The sequence below is a fragment of the Chaetodon trifascialis genome, chromosome 9 (assembly GCF_039877785.1).
Source record: "Chaetodon trifascialis isolate fChaTrf1 chromosome 9, fChaTrf1.hap1, whole genome shotgun sequence".
Classification (NCBI taxonomy): domain Eukaryota; kingdom Metazoa; phylum Chordata; class Actinopteri; order Chaetodontiformes; family Chaetodontidae; genus Chaetodon; species Chaetodon trifascialis.
The window spans coordinates 26771997-26792733 of record NC_092064.1 but is presented as its reverse complement, the minus strand read 5'-3'; the positions used below and the strand labels follow the sequence as shown (position 1 = coordinate 26792733).

At 46.9% G+C, this 20737-nt stretch overlaps 2 protein-coding genes across 3 annotated transcripts; one reads left to right on the top strand and one right to left on the bottom strand.

Annotated features, from left to right (window-relative positions):
- The first annotated feature begins 2986 nt into the window (after positions 1-2986).
- tmem91 (transmembrane protein 91) lies at positions 2987-17929 on the top strand. 2 transcript variants are annotated; one of them, XM_070970927.1, is made up of 5 exons: positions 2987-3209; positions 3299-3473; positions 10563-12140; positions 14062-14208; positions 15558-17929. In XM_070970927.1, exons 3-5 carry the CDS (start codon positions 11706-11708, stop codon positions 15711-15713), a joined length of 738 nt encoding a protein of 245 aa, XP_070827028.1. In that variant the 5' UTR covers positions 2987-3209; positions 3299-3473; positions 10563-11705; the 3' UTR covers positions 15714-17929. The 2 variants fall into 2 exon arrangements, with proteins under 2 accessions (XP_070827028.1, XP_070827027.1); XM_070970926.1 differs by having other exon boundaries at positions 2987-3473.
- Positions 17913-20388, bottom strand: exosc5 (exosome component 5). Its single transcript, XM_070970928.1, has 6 exons — positions 20262-20388; positions 19467-19580; positions 19095-19216; positions 18873-19013; positions 18332-18421; positions 17913-18107 (listed from the first exon to the last, which is right to left on the bottom strand). Exons 1-6 carry the CDS (start codon positions 20359-20361, stop codon positions 18012-18014), a joined length of 663 nt encoding a protein of 220 aa, XP_070827029.1. The 5' UTR covers positions 20362-20388; the 3' UTR covers positions 17913-18011.
- Positions 20389-20737: the final 349 nt, after the last annotated feature.

Below are 20737 nucleotides of genomic sequence, written 5' to 3'. Positions count from 1 at the left end.
AAGTGTTTACATCACAACAAGCTGTTGTTTTGACTTGTTGGTCCCCAAACTCTCCTCCTGGACAGTGCATCACGTCTGTCCCCCTCACAGCTCACTGTGTAATCAATTTACTGGTACATTAATCTCTCTCCCCCTGAGAAAACCTCACCCCTCTGTCATCCCTTAGGGCTCTCTCCACTCTTAATTCAGACATTTCAGCCCTCTATATATCAAAACCCAGCGTGCTAACGATGACACTTTCTCCATAATCACTGCATGCATCCATATTCAAACTGTGTGTGTGTGTGTGTGCGTGCGTGTGTGTGTGTGCGCGCGTGTGTTCCAAACAGTCCTGCATGCGTGTGGGTTGGGGGTGATGCCTGACATGCGAATGTGCGTGGGTGTGTTTGTGTATCTCACGCTGAGCTCTCTCCATTTTGATTGTCCTTGTATCCCTTAGCATTTCTTCCCTTATGTAAGATGAATAATTCAGGCCTCCAGTGGTGGAGAGCAGAGCGAGAACATTCACAGAAAAAATGAAGGCGTCATGAGCCCTGACTTCCTCCATGTATTGTTCTTTCAAGGAGGGACAGAGTACAACGGCTGCATTTCCTGACTGCCTCACTGCGACACACACACACACACACACACACACACACAAATCAGCCCTCATCAGCCGCGTGCAGCCCAGACTGAGGCTGAGCTGCTGCATTCGCATTTTGCCCAAAGTGCTTGGCCCACAAGCAGGATCTCCTGTTAGCCCTCGCGCGTAACAAGGATAATAGATTACATCTTGCTGAAATATCGATATGTTCCTCAGGGCGGGTTTGCGACAGAGAGAACTGCAGAGCATCCAGGACACTTCACCTGTTTTTGGCACATGAATTAAATTAATTCAATCTAAACCAGCCTCACCGAGTCAACACTTTCTAGCAATAATTATTTTTTAGAGCACCAAAGTGATTTTGTTTCCCCTCCTCAGCGAGCCTTAGATTAGCCGTATTTTCCCTATTGAGCTACTTACCACCTCAGGCTTTCTGATAATACTACACCCCCTCCCCACCTCCTTCATCCTCCCTTTCAGGGTTTGCTGAGGTGGCCGTTCATGTAGGGATGTTGCAGCCACAGCGCTCTGAAAGGAAAACACAAGCTTACTTGAAATATAAAACCTTCCTCTGTTTGCCTGCAGCTCTTTTGGGCTCATCAAAAATGTCTTAATCTAACTTAATTTCAACTCTGACAACAGTGGTTTTGCTGAAACTCCTGCTGTACGTGCAGACACGCTGCTGTGTGTCTCCGACCTGTCTTCTCGCTGTGAGGAGGCTGCTGCCTTTTCACCTACAAGTCATCTCAATCCCCGGTTAGCTCATTATTCTCAAATCGGCTTGTAGAAATGACTGACAGGTGAGGAGATAAGAGTCTTACTGTATTCTCACCTAGTGACACTTCCCCCAGACACTCTCACACGTGCATTAACAGGGAGTCAAAAGTGAAGGTGGTGTCCTCCACCTGAAGGGGACAGGAATCCTAACATTTGTGAAAAGTGAAATTCACACATTCACATAATGGATTGATGAACCTGTAATTGATGTGAATGTGCTGTGATTGTACTTTCGTCTGTTTTGTATGTGTTTACTTGGATTATTTGGTCTGTCCTGTAAAATATGAAATACCAGCAGCTTCATCATCATCATCAGCTTTCTCAGCGCTCACATGTGATTTCGTGCTGTTAGTCAGTGTTTTCAAATCCCACTGCTTGCATGTCCTGCAGGTCACAACTGCATCAGAGGTAAAGAACACTGCTTGTTGCATTGTGTGATCAAAATCAGCCTGACATGAACGAAGCCATCCGCTGATCTCATGCACGAGGACGGAGGAGGAGGAGGAGGAGGAGCGGGCGGCAGGGTGCTGTGGGCAGGATGTGCTCAGACTAAGGAGAATGTATTGATCCTTCCCTCATGATGGACTGAGATGCTGCTTGTCACTCTGGCAGCCAAAGACAAATGGAACATCAGACGGGCAGCTTTGCGGCTGTGCTGACCAACTGGAAAGAGCCAAACAGCGAGAACAACAAAAACAAAAACAAAAAACAGCCCAAAGGTTAAAGCGTTTCTGGGGCAGGGGGATTCTAGCTAAGAGCAATGCACCTCATTAAATACTCAGCGTAAGCCCTGTGGATTTCATTGATTGCTGGTGTCCAGCAATGCCTGAGCTTTATCCTGCACAGCCTCCTCTGAAAGAGGCGAAATGAGCATGAGCCTGAAGCAGGGATGATTGTTTTTGCATCTTGAGTCTATTTCTGACTGGAGATCTTAATGTGGGCTGGCCCGGGTGGCTGAAGTGGGTCGTAGGGTGAAGCGGACATGAAAGGGCTGACACAAAGTGGAGTCATCCTTGCTGGGGGGCATCTCACTGCCTCCACTCTGGTGTAGCACACACACACACACACACAAAGCCACTGCATAACACCACCCCCCTTTCCTCCTCCGCCTCCCTCAGTTTTTGTTCCCCTGGCTTCTCTGTTTTGATTGCTGTCACTGTCCAATTTTGCGTTTGCCTCCTGCTGCAGCATCAATGTGATTTTCATCTCATACTTGCACCTTGCTGCACACTGCGGATATTACATTTGCAGCTTGTCCAGAATCCTAAGATCCACTGGCATCCAAGTAAACACACACATTTGTGTTGTTGATGCGAACCTTAACACTCCGCCCCCATCACCACCACCACCAGCAGCAGCAGCAGCAGCAGCTACATCCCTGGTCTTAACCCCAATCCTCCCAACCCAAAATCAAGCCCTGACCCATCTAATCCTCTTAAAGAAGTAAGAAAAGGCAAATGTCCTCACTTTGCATTTGTGTGTTCTTCTTTCTATCCGTCTGAGGACCTCAGAGTAATTGAAATCACACACATGCGCTCAGGCATCGCGCGCAGGCTTTAGGACCCAGTGTTTCCGTCGTAATGAAGTAGCCGAGCTGAGGAGAGAAAAGGAGAGAGGGAGAGAGACAGACAGAGGTGGAGGAGGAGAGAGAGCGAGCGGAGAGGAGGAGAGCCGTATGTGGAAAGTCAGAGAAAAGCTGAGTGGCAAAAGAAAGTTGACACCGTGCGAGATGCGCTGCAGCCGCAGCGAGGATTAACGAAGCCGAGAGGAGGATGCGAGAGGAGACGCTGTGCAGGAGGAAGAGGAGCCGTTGACGGAGCGTGCACATCACTGCTGCCAGGCTGCACAGGTGCGTTAGGTGCATGCAGCCGCATCAGCACAGCTCGACGGAGGGATGCCGACAAGTTTGACTCTGTGCTCATCCCGTCTCCCACACAGGGCGCACACACGTTTCTGCACATGCCCACGCTCAGCGCAAGCACATCAGGGGGTCGGTGTGTAACAGCGTTCAGTCCCGTGGATGGTTTGAAGTGAGGCGCTGGATCCCTCCGTCGCTTCCCGGTGGACTGATCCTGGGGACAGAGCAGGACGGATCCGAGTTTCCACCGTGAAGGTGAGAAAATACCTGAAGGAAGTGATGTGAAACCCTGAGCGGTGTCACTTTGGGTGAGAACAAAAACAAACCAAAGCCCTGAATTATCCTAAAGGTGTGAATGCACTATTTCTCTTCTCTGAATGTGCTTTCAGGAGTTTATTAGAACACCAACATTAAATATTCATATTTTAAATCAAAAATAGTACTTTAAACACACATTAAATCAATTAAAAAAAAAAAAAAAACTAAATGTGTTGCTGTTTCCTACATAAATCTTTGTCTACCTGCACAGTAAAATCCAGATTAATTGCAACAAATAACCTGTATTACGAGTAAAAGGTTTATACTGGACCATCAATAATAAATGTAATGCAAACACATTGATTTTTGCTCCTTTGAACATTTTTGATGGCTTGCTAAACACTTACAGCCAGATATGCTTCCAGTCCTGACATTTTAAACATATTTAAGAGAGCGTTTCTATTATTGTGAGTTTTGTTGTCAGTAGCCAACATGTTAAATAAATAAATAAATAAATAATGTGTAAAATTCACAATCATCTACTCCCACATGTTTAGCCTCAGCTGCAAACTAGCCTCCACGTCAGTCTGCTTAGATTATTGCTTGTGTTCCATTTCTTGTATTTTTATTTCTGTTGAAAATTATCAAAATGATGTTATTATTAGTATCTTTGAAAGGACAAAATTACCAGTAATTCAAATACTGCACATACTAAAGTATTAGTACTTGGTACACAGATGCCCTTTGGCGAGGTACTGAACCTATTGTAGCATGGTGCCAACAGCGCCACCATGCGGACAGTTAGGACAGAGTAAACTAGCTGATAGTAAACCTTGTAATGACCTGAACTATGAGGTGTTAACAAAAAATTTAGTACAAATGAGCTTTTTGTTCTTAATGTATTTGTCTGATAATTTACAAACAGTTTGTCTGCAAATGAAAACATTCTGTTGTACTTGTGTTTTACGCAGCGTCCCAACATATTCCATTTTTCAGCATCTGCATTGTCCTCTGAAAACCAACATCCAAGTATTAAACTGTTGTTTGAGAGAGGTGATGCATTTATTTATTATGGTCGTGTTTTTGACGTCAATAATATATACAGCAAATGAGACAGATTGGTATTTTCTGGCCGTGCACGTCACAGTGGTACATCAGAGGAGGTGGTGCTGTGGAGCAGAGCCCAGCAGCAGCAGAATAACCTTCCACAAACACACACAGCTCTGCTCCATTGTTCATGTTTGTACATCAGTTCACTCGCCGTATGACAAGCGCGGTGTGCAGTAATGTAAAAGTGCAGCGCGCTCATGTTCCCGACACCTCAGATAACCTGACACACCTGCATCCTTTACACCTTTTCATCTTCTGTTCAGGTAAAACAATCTGCACGTGTTTCAGTCCTCAACCAGAGTCTGATGTGGGAAATTAAATACACTGTTTATGTGTGAAATATGTGTGTGTGTGTGCATGTGTGCGTGTAGGTCATTATCAATTAGAGGCCAGTAAACATGCCGTCCCTCTGTGATGATGAGGAGACCATGTAATACATCATCGCTCGTGTAAAGATCTGCGAGAGGCTAATTGCCCATTTGGCTCATTGTTGCACGTGTTCACTAACACACGCTTGTTTTGTTTACTTGTGAGGACATCGTATACTATAACTGCTACATATCTAAATTAATCTTGATCCTGAACCTAAGTATGATTCTAAGCCTAACCAAACCCGAGTGCTCCTGAAGCTTTGAAAGGTAACCTGGTGTGGACTAGCTTTCTGTGCTCGTCAGCTCCACTGATGTAAACAGGGATGTTTGTCTTTCACTTTTTCCTAAAATCAACAATCAACTCCCTGGTTTTGTAGGTGTTGAGCAGTAGGTTGTCCTCTGTGCACCACCCTGTGCACCCCCCTGTGCGCCCTCAGTCGTGGTTATTTCCTGTTTTATGTTGAAAAGTTTTGCTCATGTGTCGTCTTTTGATTCACTTCCTGTGTTTTCCCGCCTTTGTAACTTGATTTGTTTCACCTGTCCCTCATTTGTTTCACCTGTCCCTCAGTCATCTAAGTACTTCATGTTTCTAGTGTTCCAGTCCTTTACTGGTTTCCAGTGTTTTCTGCTCCTTTTTGCCAGTCTAGCTTTATTTCTTGGGCTCGCCCTTTGCCAGCTTCACCATCCCATAAGCTCTTTGTTGTTACCCTTTCGTCAGTAAATATAGTTCGAACGGCACCTGCTGCTCAGTCGTCTGCTTTGGGTCCAGCCATCGACTGCTCGTTCAGCCCGCAGGGTGACAGCGCTGTCAGTTCTGCCGTGACGCCAACTTTCAGGCGTTGTTGTATTTTTCCTTGTCATCTGACCAAAAGGCAGCTTTTTTGGCTCTGGATGAGGCCGTCAGCTCTTCACGGCAGTGGTTTCTTCTCTTCATGTTTGGTCATTGGATCCTTTTAATGAACCGGGAGAAAATTGGCCGGAGAGGCAGGGAAATGTGTGTGATTGTTCTGAACAGGTGCAGAGGAAAGAAACTGCTCTGAGGTCTGTTTGGTTGAAATCACCTGCTTCAGTAACAGTGCTGTCCAGCTGTTTTGTAATGTGGGGAAATGAAAGCTGCGCTAACAAAAGCACTGGTCTCTGAGGTTAATATGCTCAGCGTCTTACATTAAAATCTGGGAAACGTCGTCCATCAGCCTCCACCACACTGAAGCACCGTGCATCACTACACTGCTGATGTAAACGCAGATGACATCTGCGGCCTTTGTGCTGTCCCTGTTAAAGCTGCAGCCGGCAACTTGATCACACATGATGTAAAACTTTCTGCCGCTCTGAGGGGCGAGAGGTGGCGCACAGCTGATACACCACACGAACGCACACACCGCTGCGCTGCCCACTGCAGCTGCTCAGCGTTCACTTCCACAAGCTTTAGAAAGAACAAAGTGTTCCTCACAGTTTAAAACTGGCTGCTATTTGAAAAGTACAAATCACTTGCATACAAGTGTATACAGCAACCTTATCCTGCGTGGTCCATTTCATTTTTGTACACAGTAACATCCACACACAACCAGCACACATCCATGCATGTAAACCCTGGAGAGTGTAGTAGCTTTAGAAGACATGCATCCAGCATAAGATACACTGAGACACAGCTACACAAACAACACCACAGTCTGAGATATAGCCAGTCCCCGTGCGGCGTGTCCCATGTGTGTCCGCTGATGTAAGACAGAACACCGAGTACAACGTACAACACGATCTGCAGAGATGCTGGAGCCATTTGTAACATATTGCAGATTCTCATTCCTCAGGCCTCACTGCACACAAGCACCAGCTGTGCGAGCGGAGTGTGCGTGCGTGCGTGCATGCGTGCGTGCATGTGTTTGATGTGTGTAGTTATGTATGTGGGCATGTAGGGGGCCGGGCACGGAGGGCTTCAGAAGGTTTGTTTACCGTGAACGCGTCTGAAAGGACCAGATGATGAAAGGCTGCAAAAGACTGTCTGCGAGCGTGTGTGTGTTTCTGTGGAGGAAGTGAAATGTGTGTGTGTGTGTGCGCGCGTGTGTGTGTGTGTATGTATCTGGGGTTAGAGTGGGGCATACCGTGTACTGATTAATGAGCTCACACTGTCAAACACACATACTGCACAGGGGGTTTAAAGCGAACCACGTGACCGCGCTCGTTTGTTATTACAGAGTAATTCTGTGGAAATTATCCATCCTTTGCACTTTAATGCCACAGTAACGCATCCTTACTGGAAGGCACCGCAACGCTGGAATTATCCCATCCAGTTATTATCAAGCCGAGCAGAGTAACAGTACTGAAATGGCAAATTAGCCTCCGCTTCATTTATCCTGCAGTGAGCGCTCCACTCCGTGGTGAATTTGTTTCCATAGGAACATGATATTACTTTGGGCTTGACGAGCTGTGCGACGCGCTCCACGTCATCGCCTGCGTGCTGCTTATCTTTTCTCCTCGGTTTCCTCTCGGCTCTTGTCAGTCACTCCAGACAGACAAGGAAGAGAGAGTGTGTGTGTGGAAGAAAGGTTTAGAAATGAAATCAATAGGGCCATTTTACTGCCACTTGGGTTTTCAGATTTTTGTTGGGCATGTCTCGCAGCCCGCTCCGGTCTTATCAGCCCGACATCGCTGTTCTTCAAGATGCCTTTTTACTGGAGCCTTCCAGCATTTATAGCTCCAGTTTCCTGCAGCCACTATGCTGTTTTGTTTCTGCAAGTGTGCTCACTGTATGTGCATCTCCTCAATCTGTACCAGCTGAAATATTACAGCAATTACTTCCAGCTCTTGTCCCTGAGTGTGCAGAGAGTCAGCGCAGGTCAAAAAGACAGCAGAGCCGGCTGAGAGTCTACATGAGAGTCAGCAGCAACAATATTTCACTTCGGTTGCACATTTCCGCCTCTTAAGAACAAGCTTTCTTGTCATGCGGCAAGTAGAAAATGTCCCAAGAAAGACAAGTTTTAAGTTTTGTACAGTGGCTTTGCTGAAAGTCTTGGATGGATTATGGAAAAGGGAAGAAGGCAGATCAAGAGAAAGAGAAGTAATGGAGGGAGCTGAGCGGATGTGTGGATGGTACAGCGGCAGACTGAAAAGGAGAGAGATGGCGACGGGGAGAAGAGGAGCTCTTGTAACAGTGTTGGTGGTGATTTGTAACCGCGTCCTTGCAACCTTCCCTCTACCTGACTGGATGTTTTATGAGCGTTGCAGAATCAGAAAGGGAGGCAGGCTTATAATACAGCTGACAGAAGTCTTTTTATGGTGGATGAGCAGAGGTGCAGGAGGGAGGGGGGGTGTAATAAAGCTGAGTGCATCTCTCCTGGAATGAAGCTGCAGCCATTGGGAGGGAGAGGAGAGAGGGAGGGAGGGAAGGCTGGTGAAGTGCTACAAATATCAGTGAGCGAGCGAGTGAGCGTGTGTGTGTGCACCATATGTCCAGATAAAGTGTGTGTGTGTGTGTGTGTGTGTGTGTGTGTGTGTGTGTGTGTGTGTGTGTGTGTGACAAGGCACTTTGCTCTGAGCGGTTGCTGACGTCCGAGTTGAACAATCACTCTGCTTGTTCAATATGAGAGGCATGAGCCCTCCATAAAGGGGTGTGTGAAGAGGAGGGGGGGCGGCAGCGGTGATGGAGGTGGGTGGGGGGTGGGGGGGCTTGCACGGCGAAGCAGTATCGGCGTGCAGAGCAGAATGCAGCCCTCAGCACCACGCCAGCCCAAAGACACCCAATTATTACTGAACTGATCTGGAGCCTGTGCAGCACGCTGCCACGCAGGATGAATACTGACTGATGAGATATTATGTGGTTTGTTGAAATGACACTTTCCTACTGGAAATGAAAATACCCTTTAACGCGCAGCACAAAGACTCTTTTCCTCACTGCTCACTTGTCGGCTCACGCTGGCATTTCTCCACCTCTCGGTTACGTGCTAATTTTAGATATTCTCACTTTGGACTACATGAAGTCAGCTGTACTGGAGTGAAACTTCATCACTGAGCCGCGCTGCATCGTGTGTTTAGCACTTCCAGATGCACATGTACGACCATCCATCAGTTCTCTAAACGGCTTTACCTGCACGGGGCCTTTGGGGACCGGGGCCCATCTCAGTATGCATTAGATCAACACTGGTAACACATATACGTTTACACTAAACCAGCTGGAATTTAAAAGTGTAAAAATGACGCACGCAGGTCGTTTTTATCAAGATCTCCATTAACACTAAAATGCCCGAACAGTAAGAAAATGGCTAAATCTGGCACACCTTTTTTTGTCCGCTCTGGCTTTCTGTAGTCGCGTAGATCTTTTTTTAAATCCTATTTTTAGGGTGCCATTTTCAAAGCTGGCCAGGGACATTTGATCAAAAGGATCTTTTTAAGCTAACTCTGGCTCATTTATAGCCTTTGTCTTTGTTGATCAATAAACCCTGTTCCCGTTAAAATAAACTTAAAATGAACTTTGACTGTGGCTCATTTTTACTGCATATTAATCAGCCAAATTGATTTGCATCGAAATGTCAATCAGATCAATATGTTGTGATTGTGAGGTCGTCACAAAGCGTCCCCTTTAAACATGTGAAGAAATATACATTTGGCTCTTTCTGACGGGCTTCCTGAGAAACCAGGATGTAGAAACAAGCACAGAACGGCTGTTACTTACCGCCACAGTACACTAGAGTCTCACCTTAGGGGTGTGATTAATGCTCGTGCCATTTTTCAGCGCTGCAGAAACTATCGATGTGCCCACGTCCAGCGTCCTGGAGATATACATAGTACTGAGTTAGCAGTTTTCCCAGACGCCCAGGGACAGGCCTTCCTCTGAAACTCGCCGAGCTGCGTGCCAGGCAGCTGCCACACCTCATATCCCTGATATCTGCTTTACTGCACCCTACCTTTTTATTCTGTATCCTGTATTCTGGTACTGTGAGCCTCACTAGTGGAGTGAAATACAAAACAATTTAGAGACTCTTACTCCTGTTTTGTGTGGCTGAGTAGTTTTGTTGTAATGTTGATTTTATGTAAAATCTTGCTCGATAAATAAAGCTCAACTGTAACGAGGTAACTAACACACTACACATGTAAAAAAAGACAGTTCTGCCATGAATATAATATAGTTTGAAGGGTTCAGTCCTGTAAAAAGTAATCTCCATAGGCAGGCTTTCAAATCGCACTAATCTGTGACTGTCAACGACGTCTGTAGAGATCGATCAAAGCCCGCAGATTCAAAATGAGACTCCTGGATTCACTCCTCATGTAGACCTCTTTAAAACTTTCTTTGTCCGCAGAGTTTCTGATATTAGTTGGCCTGTTAGCCACAATTTGTGCGGCCACTGTCCTTTCAGCACCTCAGGAGCTGTGCCGGCTGAAAGGACAGCTGGTTCTGAGGACAGCGACGCTGGGACGAAGGTCAGAGTCGGTGTTGACTGAATGCACCGACGCTTCAGTCGAGCTTATGCTGCACTGACGTCTTGTGTCTGATGTGGATTTGGGGACAGTTAGCTTTAGCCACGTTTAGCCACGACTGACTGGAAACAAGATGTCTGAAGCATACATGGTCTTGATTTAAGATATTTCAGCTTTCTTGTCCTTCTCTTCACAGACCTCCTCGTCTTCATGGGAGAGCCCGACTCCTCGTCTGTCCTGAGCGAAACCCTCTTAAGGTGGACGGGGTGCATTGAACATACAGTACACGTCCTAAAGGAGGCGAGCGGCAAACCCGCGGTCATAAATCAGCACTGGAGGACTTTGATTTCTTCATTATCACTTCCTGTGGCAAGAGCAGAAGAACGGGCATGTTGGCAGGCCTGCTGACCTGCGGATGTGCGCCATAGGATTCTATTTCTGGAGCCTCATTGCTTTTACAGATTAACTGCCCTCAAATATGGCCCCAATCCGTTCACTGCGCCATTAGTTTGACTGCTGCTGGAGGTTGTGCATATCCAACCTTCAAAACAACCCGCTGTGCGTCAGTCCAGTCACTCGAAGGCCTGCTGCCTTTGGCCTGTTTTTTGAAAGCAGTGCGCTTTGTTCAGACTCCTGCAGAGGAGCAAACATGCAGCTGCATGTCATGACAGCTCGAAGGTGATTTTTGCAATCCTCCTTACGATCATTTCTTCTCCCATTTCCATCCGGAACGGTTGAAGGGAGAGATCGACGTCCAGGGCACAGCACCGTGCTTAGATTAAGACTTCAGATTTTATTGCGAGCGTTCCTGTGGGCACATCGCACTGAAATCCCATTGCCCAGTATTTTCATTAGCCTGTCTGGAGCTAATCAAGGTCCTTCATCATCAGAATTGACATTTCCATACTGTATGAGAGAGAAAGTAGCTGACATTAGCATATTCATGAACAGTGACACACTCAATCATGTAAAATGGAAGACATGGGGCAAACCCTGAGCCTTCAAGCCCTGAAACAAATAGCTTTTGACATGTGAGGAGAAGAGGATCTCGAATCCCCCGACGCAACTTCAGCACGCAGGAGAAGGCTACCACTGGCACATTAAGGATATTTCACTCCATCATAAACCTGGCTGTGCTGTTGGCCTCTGGACGAAGGCCTGTAATAAGAGAAAATTAAAGAATAGGATTAAAGATGGATTATCACTGAAACCGCCAGCAAAGCAGCTGCCTGTACATAAACCCATCGGACGCTCTTCAGGGTGACGCTCTGCACACCGATTTGTAGATTACTTTTGTTGATGCGGCGTCCTCCTGTGTGGTTGCTACTAGACGAGAGGGATGGCCAATATAGATGAGCTGGAGCACCCTCTTCTGGGAGAAAGCCCCAATAACAGCCGGGCATCAGGGCAGGGACTGGGGCCCGGGACGGGACAGGCCCCCGGTGGGTTGTTCAAGGGCATCTTGGTAAAGTGTGAGGAGGACCGGGCCTACCCTCCGTTAACATGGAGGAACTATTGCGGACATCCCAGTGAGCTTCAGCAGCAGCAGCTCCTGGACCCTTGCTCCTTACCTCGCACGCTGGAGTCCTTTTACCCGCCGGCCCCCATCTGGGGCCACGCAGACTCCCTGCTGAGCAAAGACTACCTGGAGACCACCTTTGTGGACATTCGGCCCGGCTCCACACTGGAGAGGAAGCTGCTGGCCGAGACGCAGGACTTCAACAGCGTGTCCTACAGCATGGATGACGAGGACGACCTGCTTCCTGACTCTGATGTAAGACATCCCACTGACACGATGCTCAGACAGGTTGTTGCTTATGAAATCGAGGATTCATTTAAAGCTAAATAATGAAAGTTGCAGGAAAGCAGTGCGGCTCATTCCTTTTCCACCGATCCTCAAGGGAAAGGCCAGTAAATAGGCCTGAAGATAATGATTGATTAAATAATTACTTGTCTTGCCTTATGGGTATAATGTCCCCGACTACGAGGGGACACCTTCAAATATCTTGTTTTGTCCAAACAATAGTCAAAACCCAAAGACGTTAAGCTTAAAATGATATGAAACAGAGAAAAGCAGCAAAGCCTCACACGGACGACGATTAGCTAATCGATTAATTGACTGACGGAGTCATCTTTACTCATACACACTCACAATATCTGATCATCTCATTTCTGCCACATCCTCCTCGTTGCTCAGAGAGAGACTCTCATATTGTCAGTGCAGATTCTGGGAACTTAAAATAGACATATGAGCAGTGCGTTTTCAGGGTAGGCAGCGATTGAATGCTTACTGTCAAAAAGCCAGATTACATAAAGCTACTCTCCTGCCGCGGTGCAGGTAATGACACTACAGCAGCGATGGAGGATGCCAGTTCTATTTCATAGATCGCTGAGCAAAGCCCACCCTGGAGTGAAATATAAAGTAGCTTTAAGACTCTTACTGTAGTCATGTGACCTTCTGAGAGTCGACAAGAGAATGTATATGCTGTAAAAACACAAATAGGTAGAGCTGCCGGTTGTTTAGGTGATTATGAAAAGTCTCTCAGCGTGGTTAAATCAAAAGGTCCAATTACCCTCTGTGAGCTAAGAGGCTGACGGCTGTTTTACATTTATTACTTTGAGTAAGATCACCAGCAAGTGGAGCTGGCCGCCGCAAAGTTTAGCCCCACAAGGACGAAAGGAGAGCACACGAAAAAGCGTTTTTTTCAGGCTCATTCTGGATGCTGGCTGTGGCGCGGCGATGCGAAGGCGCAGGCCTGTGGGAATAAAACCTTGCAGTGACCTCAGAGAGGCGCAGCACAACATCTCCTTCTCCTTTGTTCCACTTCAAACGCTTAAATGACTCGAAGTGGCCCCCAAACCCCTTTATGCTTCGTGCTGAATTTCCACAATCAATACTGAATGAAACCAGAGCAGGAGAGATGACCTCAGGAGAGTCGAGTCCTGAGCGACTTCAGACAAGAGCAGCGCGTCACCGAAGGCGCTTCAGGACGATCGCGACTGAAATATGTCCAGACGGGACAAACCGATCCGAGCGTCAGCGACCAGCAGAAGAGCCACGAGGAGTGAATGACATCAGAGAAATGAACTCATCTTTAAAGCTCTGTGTGCACCTCTGTTTGATCTCCTCTGTGTTTGAGAGCAGATGTGCTGGTGCGTGAAGCGTTGGCTCAGATGTTAGCGGAGCATCTTTGGAACATGCACAATTATTTCACGCACAAAGTCAAACAAGCAGAGTAATACGACGGGGTCGCAGCGAGAGAGGAGGTCAGATTCAGCGTGCAGCTGTTTCAGCGCGATGCGTGAGTCATGAATCGCCTGCGGTCAGCACAGCTCGTGCACATCCAGACTAACCCCATTCAGTCACATTGTCTTACAGGCACCAGCAAAGTTTTACAGTCGTGGTGGTGGACGTGAACGCAACATCGCACAAAGCGGTGAATTATGTTATGTTGTGTATAACTTTTAAAAGGAGTAATTCTCAGTATTGTCATTGGGAGTCTAAAGGGTCAGCTCCCAGTCCCAATGCAAGCTGCTTCCAGCGTTTTCTCTGGAGTGATCCACTTTGATTCATCTCCATTGAGTCAAACAAACAAAGACAAAGCTGCCTGCATGAACAGACACATACAGAGGTTTTCTTTGTAATTTGGCTGCCAGAGCCTGAACTTCCTAAGCGCGCTCTGTTTGAATCCCAGGACTCATCCATTGATGACTTCAGCGATACAGACAGCGAGAGCAACTTCCCTCTGATGATCCCTCAGGACTACCTGGGCCTGGCCTTTTTCTCCATGCTCTGCTGCTTCTGGCCCCTGGGCATCGCTGCCTTCTACCTCTCACAGAAGGTACACACACACGCACACACACACACACACTCAGTCCTGAGCTGACGAGATACAAGCTGGCATTGTAGTTCACAGCCAAGGGTGGTTTCTTACCCTAACAACAGGTCCAGTGTCTCAGAGTTTGGACAGGGAGGGATTACATCTAGATTTGAGAGCCCAACAACCGAAGGGGGACTGCACGAGGACGAGCAGTGTGTTTTCATACATTTAGGTCGTTTTAGGGTCTCTTGTGCCTTAATTTCCTCAGAAGTTTACTGAAAACGCTGCACATTAATGTGTCATCTTAACTTTCTGATGTTTCATTGAATAAACTTCCCTCTATCAGTGTCATAACTCCTTAGAACATTTGGATGTTTACAACCTCACCACCCCAGCCCCAACAAAGACTGTTAAACCGTGAGGGTTATTCAGGCTGACAGGCTGTAAACTTTAATCAGTATTTCAAAGGAAACGATGACGTTCAAGGGCCACTGATCCATAAACTGCCTGCTGATGTAAACAACAGGAACATGGGAACGTTAATGGCAAACAATTATACCACCGTGTCAGCCCTGCTCCCATCACATCACACATATCATCCCTGTCTTGTTATATATATATTTTCCGACCGAGTCAACTCACTGGCAAAAATCCATACGCCAGCAAACACGCAGCTACTTTCAGACACTGTCAGCATCCCTCTCTGTCCTCAACAAAAGTTCAGCAAATTCACCAAAAGAAAGCTGGCGTGATTCTCACTACAGCACATGTGTAAATGTGTCCCTATGGAAATAAAAATGCTAATTTGATAGCCGAGATGATCCGTCCACGACCAAATTGGTAGAAATATGGAGCGGGTTAAAGGGAAAGGGAGCAACATCTCCGCACAAACTATCTCATCAGTCACTATTACTGCTGGCAGGGTTGAAAACCCCCCAACGTCTCTGTCTCTAGTCGCCAGAGGCCCCTGGTTTACACAGGCATCCTTCCAGCAGTGCAGGGAAAAAAATCCCATTAACGCTGTTGCAAAGCTAACTGGCAGCAAGCTGCAGAGGCCTTTTGATCAGATCAATGGCCTTCATTAAGGTTTAATTAGAGTCATAACAAGAAGCCCCAAGGTGATAGATTTCCAATATTGTTGAGTGCTACCTAAACTGGGGGTCAGAGTCAAAGACAAGGACTAGAGGGAGGGAGGGAGGAAGGAGGAGGCGCAAACGGCAGGTGTGATGCAGAGATGGAGCATCGTATGGGCTGAGCGTGTGTTTGTAATGAGCGGAGGGGGAAGTGGAGGCCAGGGAAGACACTGACAAACGATGACGGATGCCCTTCTCACTCCTCTAATCCTGATCTCGCTCTCCTCTGTTTCCCAGACCAACAAGGCATCGGCTCAGGGGGATTTCCAGGGGGCCAACGCGGCGTCACGCCAGGCCCTGTGGCTCTCAGTGCTCTCCATTGTGTTCGGGATCATAACGTATATCTGTGCCATCGCCGCGTTGATTTCCTACCTGTCGGGAAAACCACCATAAAAGCAACTCAAGGACACACAGACAAGCAGACTTCTCATGTCATTAATATCCACACATGCAAACATATCACCAGTAAGTGTAAAATATCACAGTATTTGTTCCGTCGACCTTATTTCCAGTCATGTTTTATCTACGGCAAGCTGGAAGAGCAGAGGATGGACGGTGACGACACAACAGAAGAGCTGATGTGGAGATCACAGTCACCTGCAGCTGATTTAGGAAAAAATGATAAGGAGATAAGTTAGAAGATTTCACTCCATGTAGAAGATTCAGTCCGTAAATGTGATTTACTTTGTCTTAAGTTCGCCGTCGTCACATGTTCAAGCATTATCGTCGTGAAAACAGAACAAACGCAGATGTTATCGCAGCACTGCAGATATCATCGCCACAGTAACGCCACACGAATAATGAGAAGCCGGAGTAGGAGAGGGGGGACGCGTGGCCTCGTCTGCCTGGGAGGAGCCGGGCGGAGGGCGGCGTGCGGCGATGGAGTCTGCAGATTCATGAGAAGGTCACGGCAAGGACGCAACGGCGGCGCAATCCTGATGGAGCTCGCTGTGGGAAGGCCGGAGCCAGCGCTGTCGCTTGTGGGGTGAAAGCTGGTGACGGTTTCAGAGCCTCAGAGCTTTATATTATATATATATATAAATAAATCTATGAGTGGCCAGAAGCAATAACCCAGAATTCCTCACTGCTCCTGACCACAGCGAGGGAGCCGCTGAGAAACACGGCACATGTGCATCAGTCATCCCATCCTGATGACACATTACAGCATAAACAGTGTTTACCTGCAGAAGGACTGATTCTGCTGTGTTTATGCCAAGTATGTTTATGTAGAAATACACAAAAAAAAAACAAAGTGAGACGTACAGTAGTGTCGTTCTGTACAGTAAAAACTAAATATAAACGAGAAGTTTTTAAATGAAACAGAAGGTCGTGATGTGACGTCTGCGTGCAGACATAAAGGAGCAGGAAATGATGACGAGCTGCGAGGAAAATCGCCAAAAATACAGAAGAAACTGTGCAGATGATCCTTTTTATCAGCTGTTCCATTAATAGAAGCAACCAGGCTGCGACTTCACGCTCCCCAAATATAGATTCTGCTATTTTCTCCTCCAGAACGACGACTGAGATCCTTCCTCGCTTCTTGCAGCGTGGCAAACTTTTGAAGTTTTGAAACTTGGTAAGCAAATGCACTTTGGTCAGATGAGCAAAGGGATAAAAAAAAAGCCAAACCATCCATCGCTCAGACGTGTGATGCATGAGTCACATAAATCATTTTGGTCACGACTGAAACCTGCATGGCCAGTTTGCAGCGTCTCATGTACGAACCTGCTCCGAGCTTCCATCACTTCCTTCATTTGGCCCTGAATTATTGCAAAAACAGCCTTGATGAAAGAGAAAAAACAACTCTGGCCATATTGGTTTGAGCTTAAATGTGCCATTAACTAAACTGTGACTAAGGGAACTCCAAGTGAAAATAAAAAAGAGTAAGTCGGCATTTTCTATGTAGATGTATAGTTTTTATAGAGTCCACAGCTGAACTGCAAAAAACTCCGAACCCAGTGTGGTATGAAGACTGAGCTGATGTAGATTATGGTCACTGTACGTGCTGTTTGTAGACACACCTGTGAAACCTCAGCGTCCTACCTGTCGGCTCGTGTCACCGCTGCTGAGTCCACGCCGCGCTGTGCAGCTCCGGCTCGGGTCGCAGTAGTACACAGTTCAACAGTGTACTGCACTTCTTATCTGTGGTACTGAATTTTACCGGGTTAGAGTTCTTAAAACATTTTGTGAAACTATAATAAAGACAAAAAAAACTGTCCTGAGACAGTTATCGTGCTGTGAAGACACCGTCCTGAGCCGTCCCGTCCCCACTGGACACTCCGTCAACAGACCCCTTGTTGTTCCAGCTGACTCACCTCTATTAGTGATTTATATGGAAGCATTTCATGTGTTTTGCCTTGACTGATCATGCTGTCATGAGAGGCTCAGGGCAGATTCGTCTCACTCTGTGTCACTTGTGTACCCGACAACTGGACGCCGCGAGGTGGACGACTCCTGTGAGTCAGCGAAGGTCAAAGGTTGAGGCAAATGAGACTTGTTAGTGCAGGAGATGTTCAGTTACCTCCCAGGTCACACCCTTGTATTACATGTAAATATTAAACTGAAAGAAGACTCAGTGAATCCTAATAAATGCACTTGTTTGACATTCATCTTCGCTTTTTTATTCTGCACCACAAAAATCAAAACCCGCCGCACAGCTGACGACGCCCGAGCCCGAGCAGAGCGGCGGCGTCAGAGGGTTTTCGAGTACCGCCGGCTGACGGAGTCTCTGTAGAACTGGAAGATCTTCTCTGACGCTTTCTGGCCGACTGCGATGCACCGCTGCAGCTGCCGGGAAACAAAGGCAAAAAAATCAAAGATCATCCTGCAGAATCGCTCCAGAAAGAGTCAGGAAACATCGTCAGAGTGGAAGCAGAGCGCCGACGGAGCTCGCAGAGGAGCAGCAGATACGATGGAGAAACAAGAGGCGCACACACAAGGAAGATCAGGCAGGATCGCAAACCTAAACTCAACAGTGTTTCTGGAAAACATCTGCTCGTGTATTTACTGACCTCGTGGACTGAAAACGATCCTTTGGTCGATGACATCATCACTCTCTGTTCCGTACTGTCGATAGCAAAGGTCATCAAAGCTCGACTTTCCTGGAGCGAGTGGAAGCAGACGAGAGCAAATCAACAAAGTCAGGGGGGATTATGAGCAGCTTAACCTTTAGACCACCGCTGCCTCTTCATGTCTGCAGAGCGAGCGGCTCCTAAATCCTTCACGCTGGACCTTTAAAGGTGGGAATCTGCCGCATCTGACTGCAGTTCAGTTCGACTTCTGCGCCTCAAAGTGTTCTGACATCTCTGAGAAAACAGGCCAAAGTTTTCTACTGCAGCTGAAAGCTACAGTGATTTTAGGGGCTGAATTACCTTTCGAATGCAGTCAGAGCACGGTGTGAGGCACAGACTCACAGTGGATTAGCCTGAGAGGGGCTCGAATGTATGGGCTTTACTGTTAAAGTCTTCATCACTTCATCACTGGCTCCTCTCAGCTCACCCATTAACATTTCGCTATGTGTGATTTATTTTGTCCCCTGAGCGTCAGATTTACCTTCTCCTGCGCCGCCGTGGGGTCGGTGATGATCTGACCATCAGCGTCGATGGCACAGGTCACTCCGCAGAACAGGCGGCTCATGGGCAAGCCTGCATCCATGAGAGCCATACAGGCAGCGTTCAAGAAGCAGGACAAGAGCTGAGCAGCAGCTAAGGAAGAAACACCGCTCGCCAAGAAACACCTTCATGACACCGTCTCAGTAGTTTGACTGAAGGATACTGAACCATCGTCGTGCAACACCTGAAGAACCAGAGTGAGGGAGGAGCGAGGGTGAAGGGACAGCAGCAGGGACGCCTCACAGGTCTCTCGCACACACTGCTCCTGCGATCGCTCCCTCACACCTGGGAAATAAATAAATGTCGGGTAAATACTTCATTCCTCAGCGAGCACGCCTTGTGGTTTGGCAGCTGTTGTACAGCAGAAGTGGACAAGGCTGTAAAATACCCAAAGTTTGCCTTAAATTTCCTCATTATATCGAAACAAGCTGCTGGAAACGTTCTCCGTGTATATTAAATATCTCTAAAAACCGAATGTAATCATCTGAAATGAGCATAATGAGAAACGACGGTTTCTCTGCAGGTAACCTCTTACCTGGCAGTCCCACTCGGGGCTGGATCAACACCTCCAACGTCGCCCTGTCGTAGATTTCCTTGCTAACTTTGACCTCGGCCGGTCCGTACACTCCAGCCAACACGCTTGTGTCTCCTTCACATGAGAACAGAAGAGGACATTACTCAGCAGAAGACACTTTACTGATTCAGGAGGACATTGACAACATAAACAGGAAGTCAAAAAAGCTGAAAAGAGGAGAACCATCAAATCATCCAAGACAGAGGTCAACTGACAAGCTCTGCAGAAGTGAAAGTCTCCAATTGTGGCCGCTAGAGATCAACTAACATGATCATTTAAAAAATCTTTGATGACTTCGGTTTGGTCACTGTATTTTGAAAGTATTCACCGGAAGTCTTAGCATGCTGTCGTGTTTTTATCGACGTTGTCTTCACGAATGCAATTCATTGCAGGTCTTCAGCTTCACCGCACGAGAGCAGCGGATTCATCTACATTCACGCACATATCGGGGAGTAACAGTATTTATCGCCTGTTTAATCGACACTAGGCACGTGTTGAATGAATAAAACTTCCAAGAGCAAAATCCCAGAGAGGAAATTGACGGCACGACACAGGAAACAGTAAGAACGTTAAAACCACACAAGCCAAGTTAACAAGTGCATCGGTACTAGGCTTGGCTATGGAGTGTGACAAAACTTCACTGTATGATTAGTTCAATTACTTTTGTGACAGCCTGTAATGTGCAATAAAGACACAATGAACGCTTCTCATCTGCCTTTTACGGCGGACCTTGAGTCACATTTCTGTGGGTTTTACCTTGAATGAAGGACGCTGATCCGTCAGGTCGAGACAGCAAACTCTGTTCACAACCAAACTCTCTCAAAGTAACATTTAAAGAGCCGTCCACCTCCATCATGCTTATACCCCGGTATAAAATTAGTTGGTCGCGGGAAAGTGACGTAACCTGTTTTGCTATGTGGGGCCCTTACTGATGACGTAAGAATGAAGCGGTAAGACCCAAACTTATAATTAATGCTACTTCTAAAGAGTTTTACTAATCGTTGAAAATATCTGTATTGTTCCCACTGAAAATTTGGAGTCAGAGTCTCCATCTGCGGCTACTAGAGATCATTTAATATGATCGTTTGATGTTCGGTCACTGTATTTTGAAAGTATTTACCGGAAGTTGCAGCAGACTGTCGCGGCTGTCTTGTATTCGCTGCAGTTCTTCAACGTGAGTTCTAAAAGAATTGCCCTGGTGGCAGAGTTGTAATTTACAAGCAGTTTCTAAT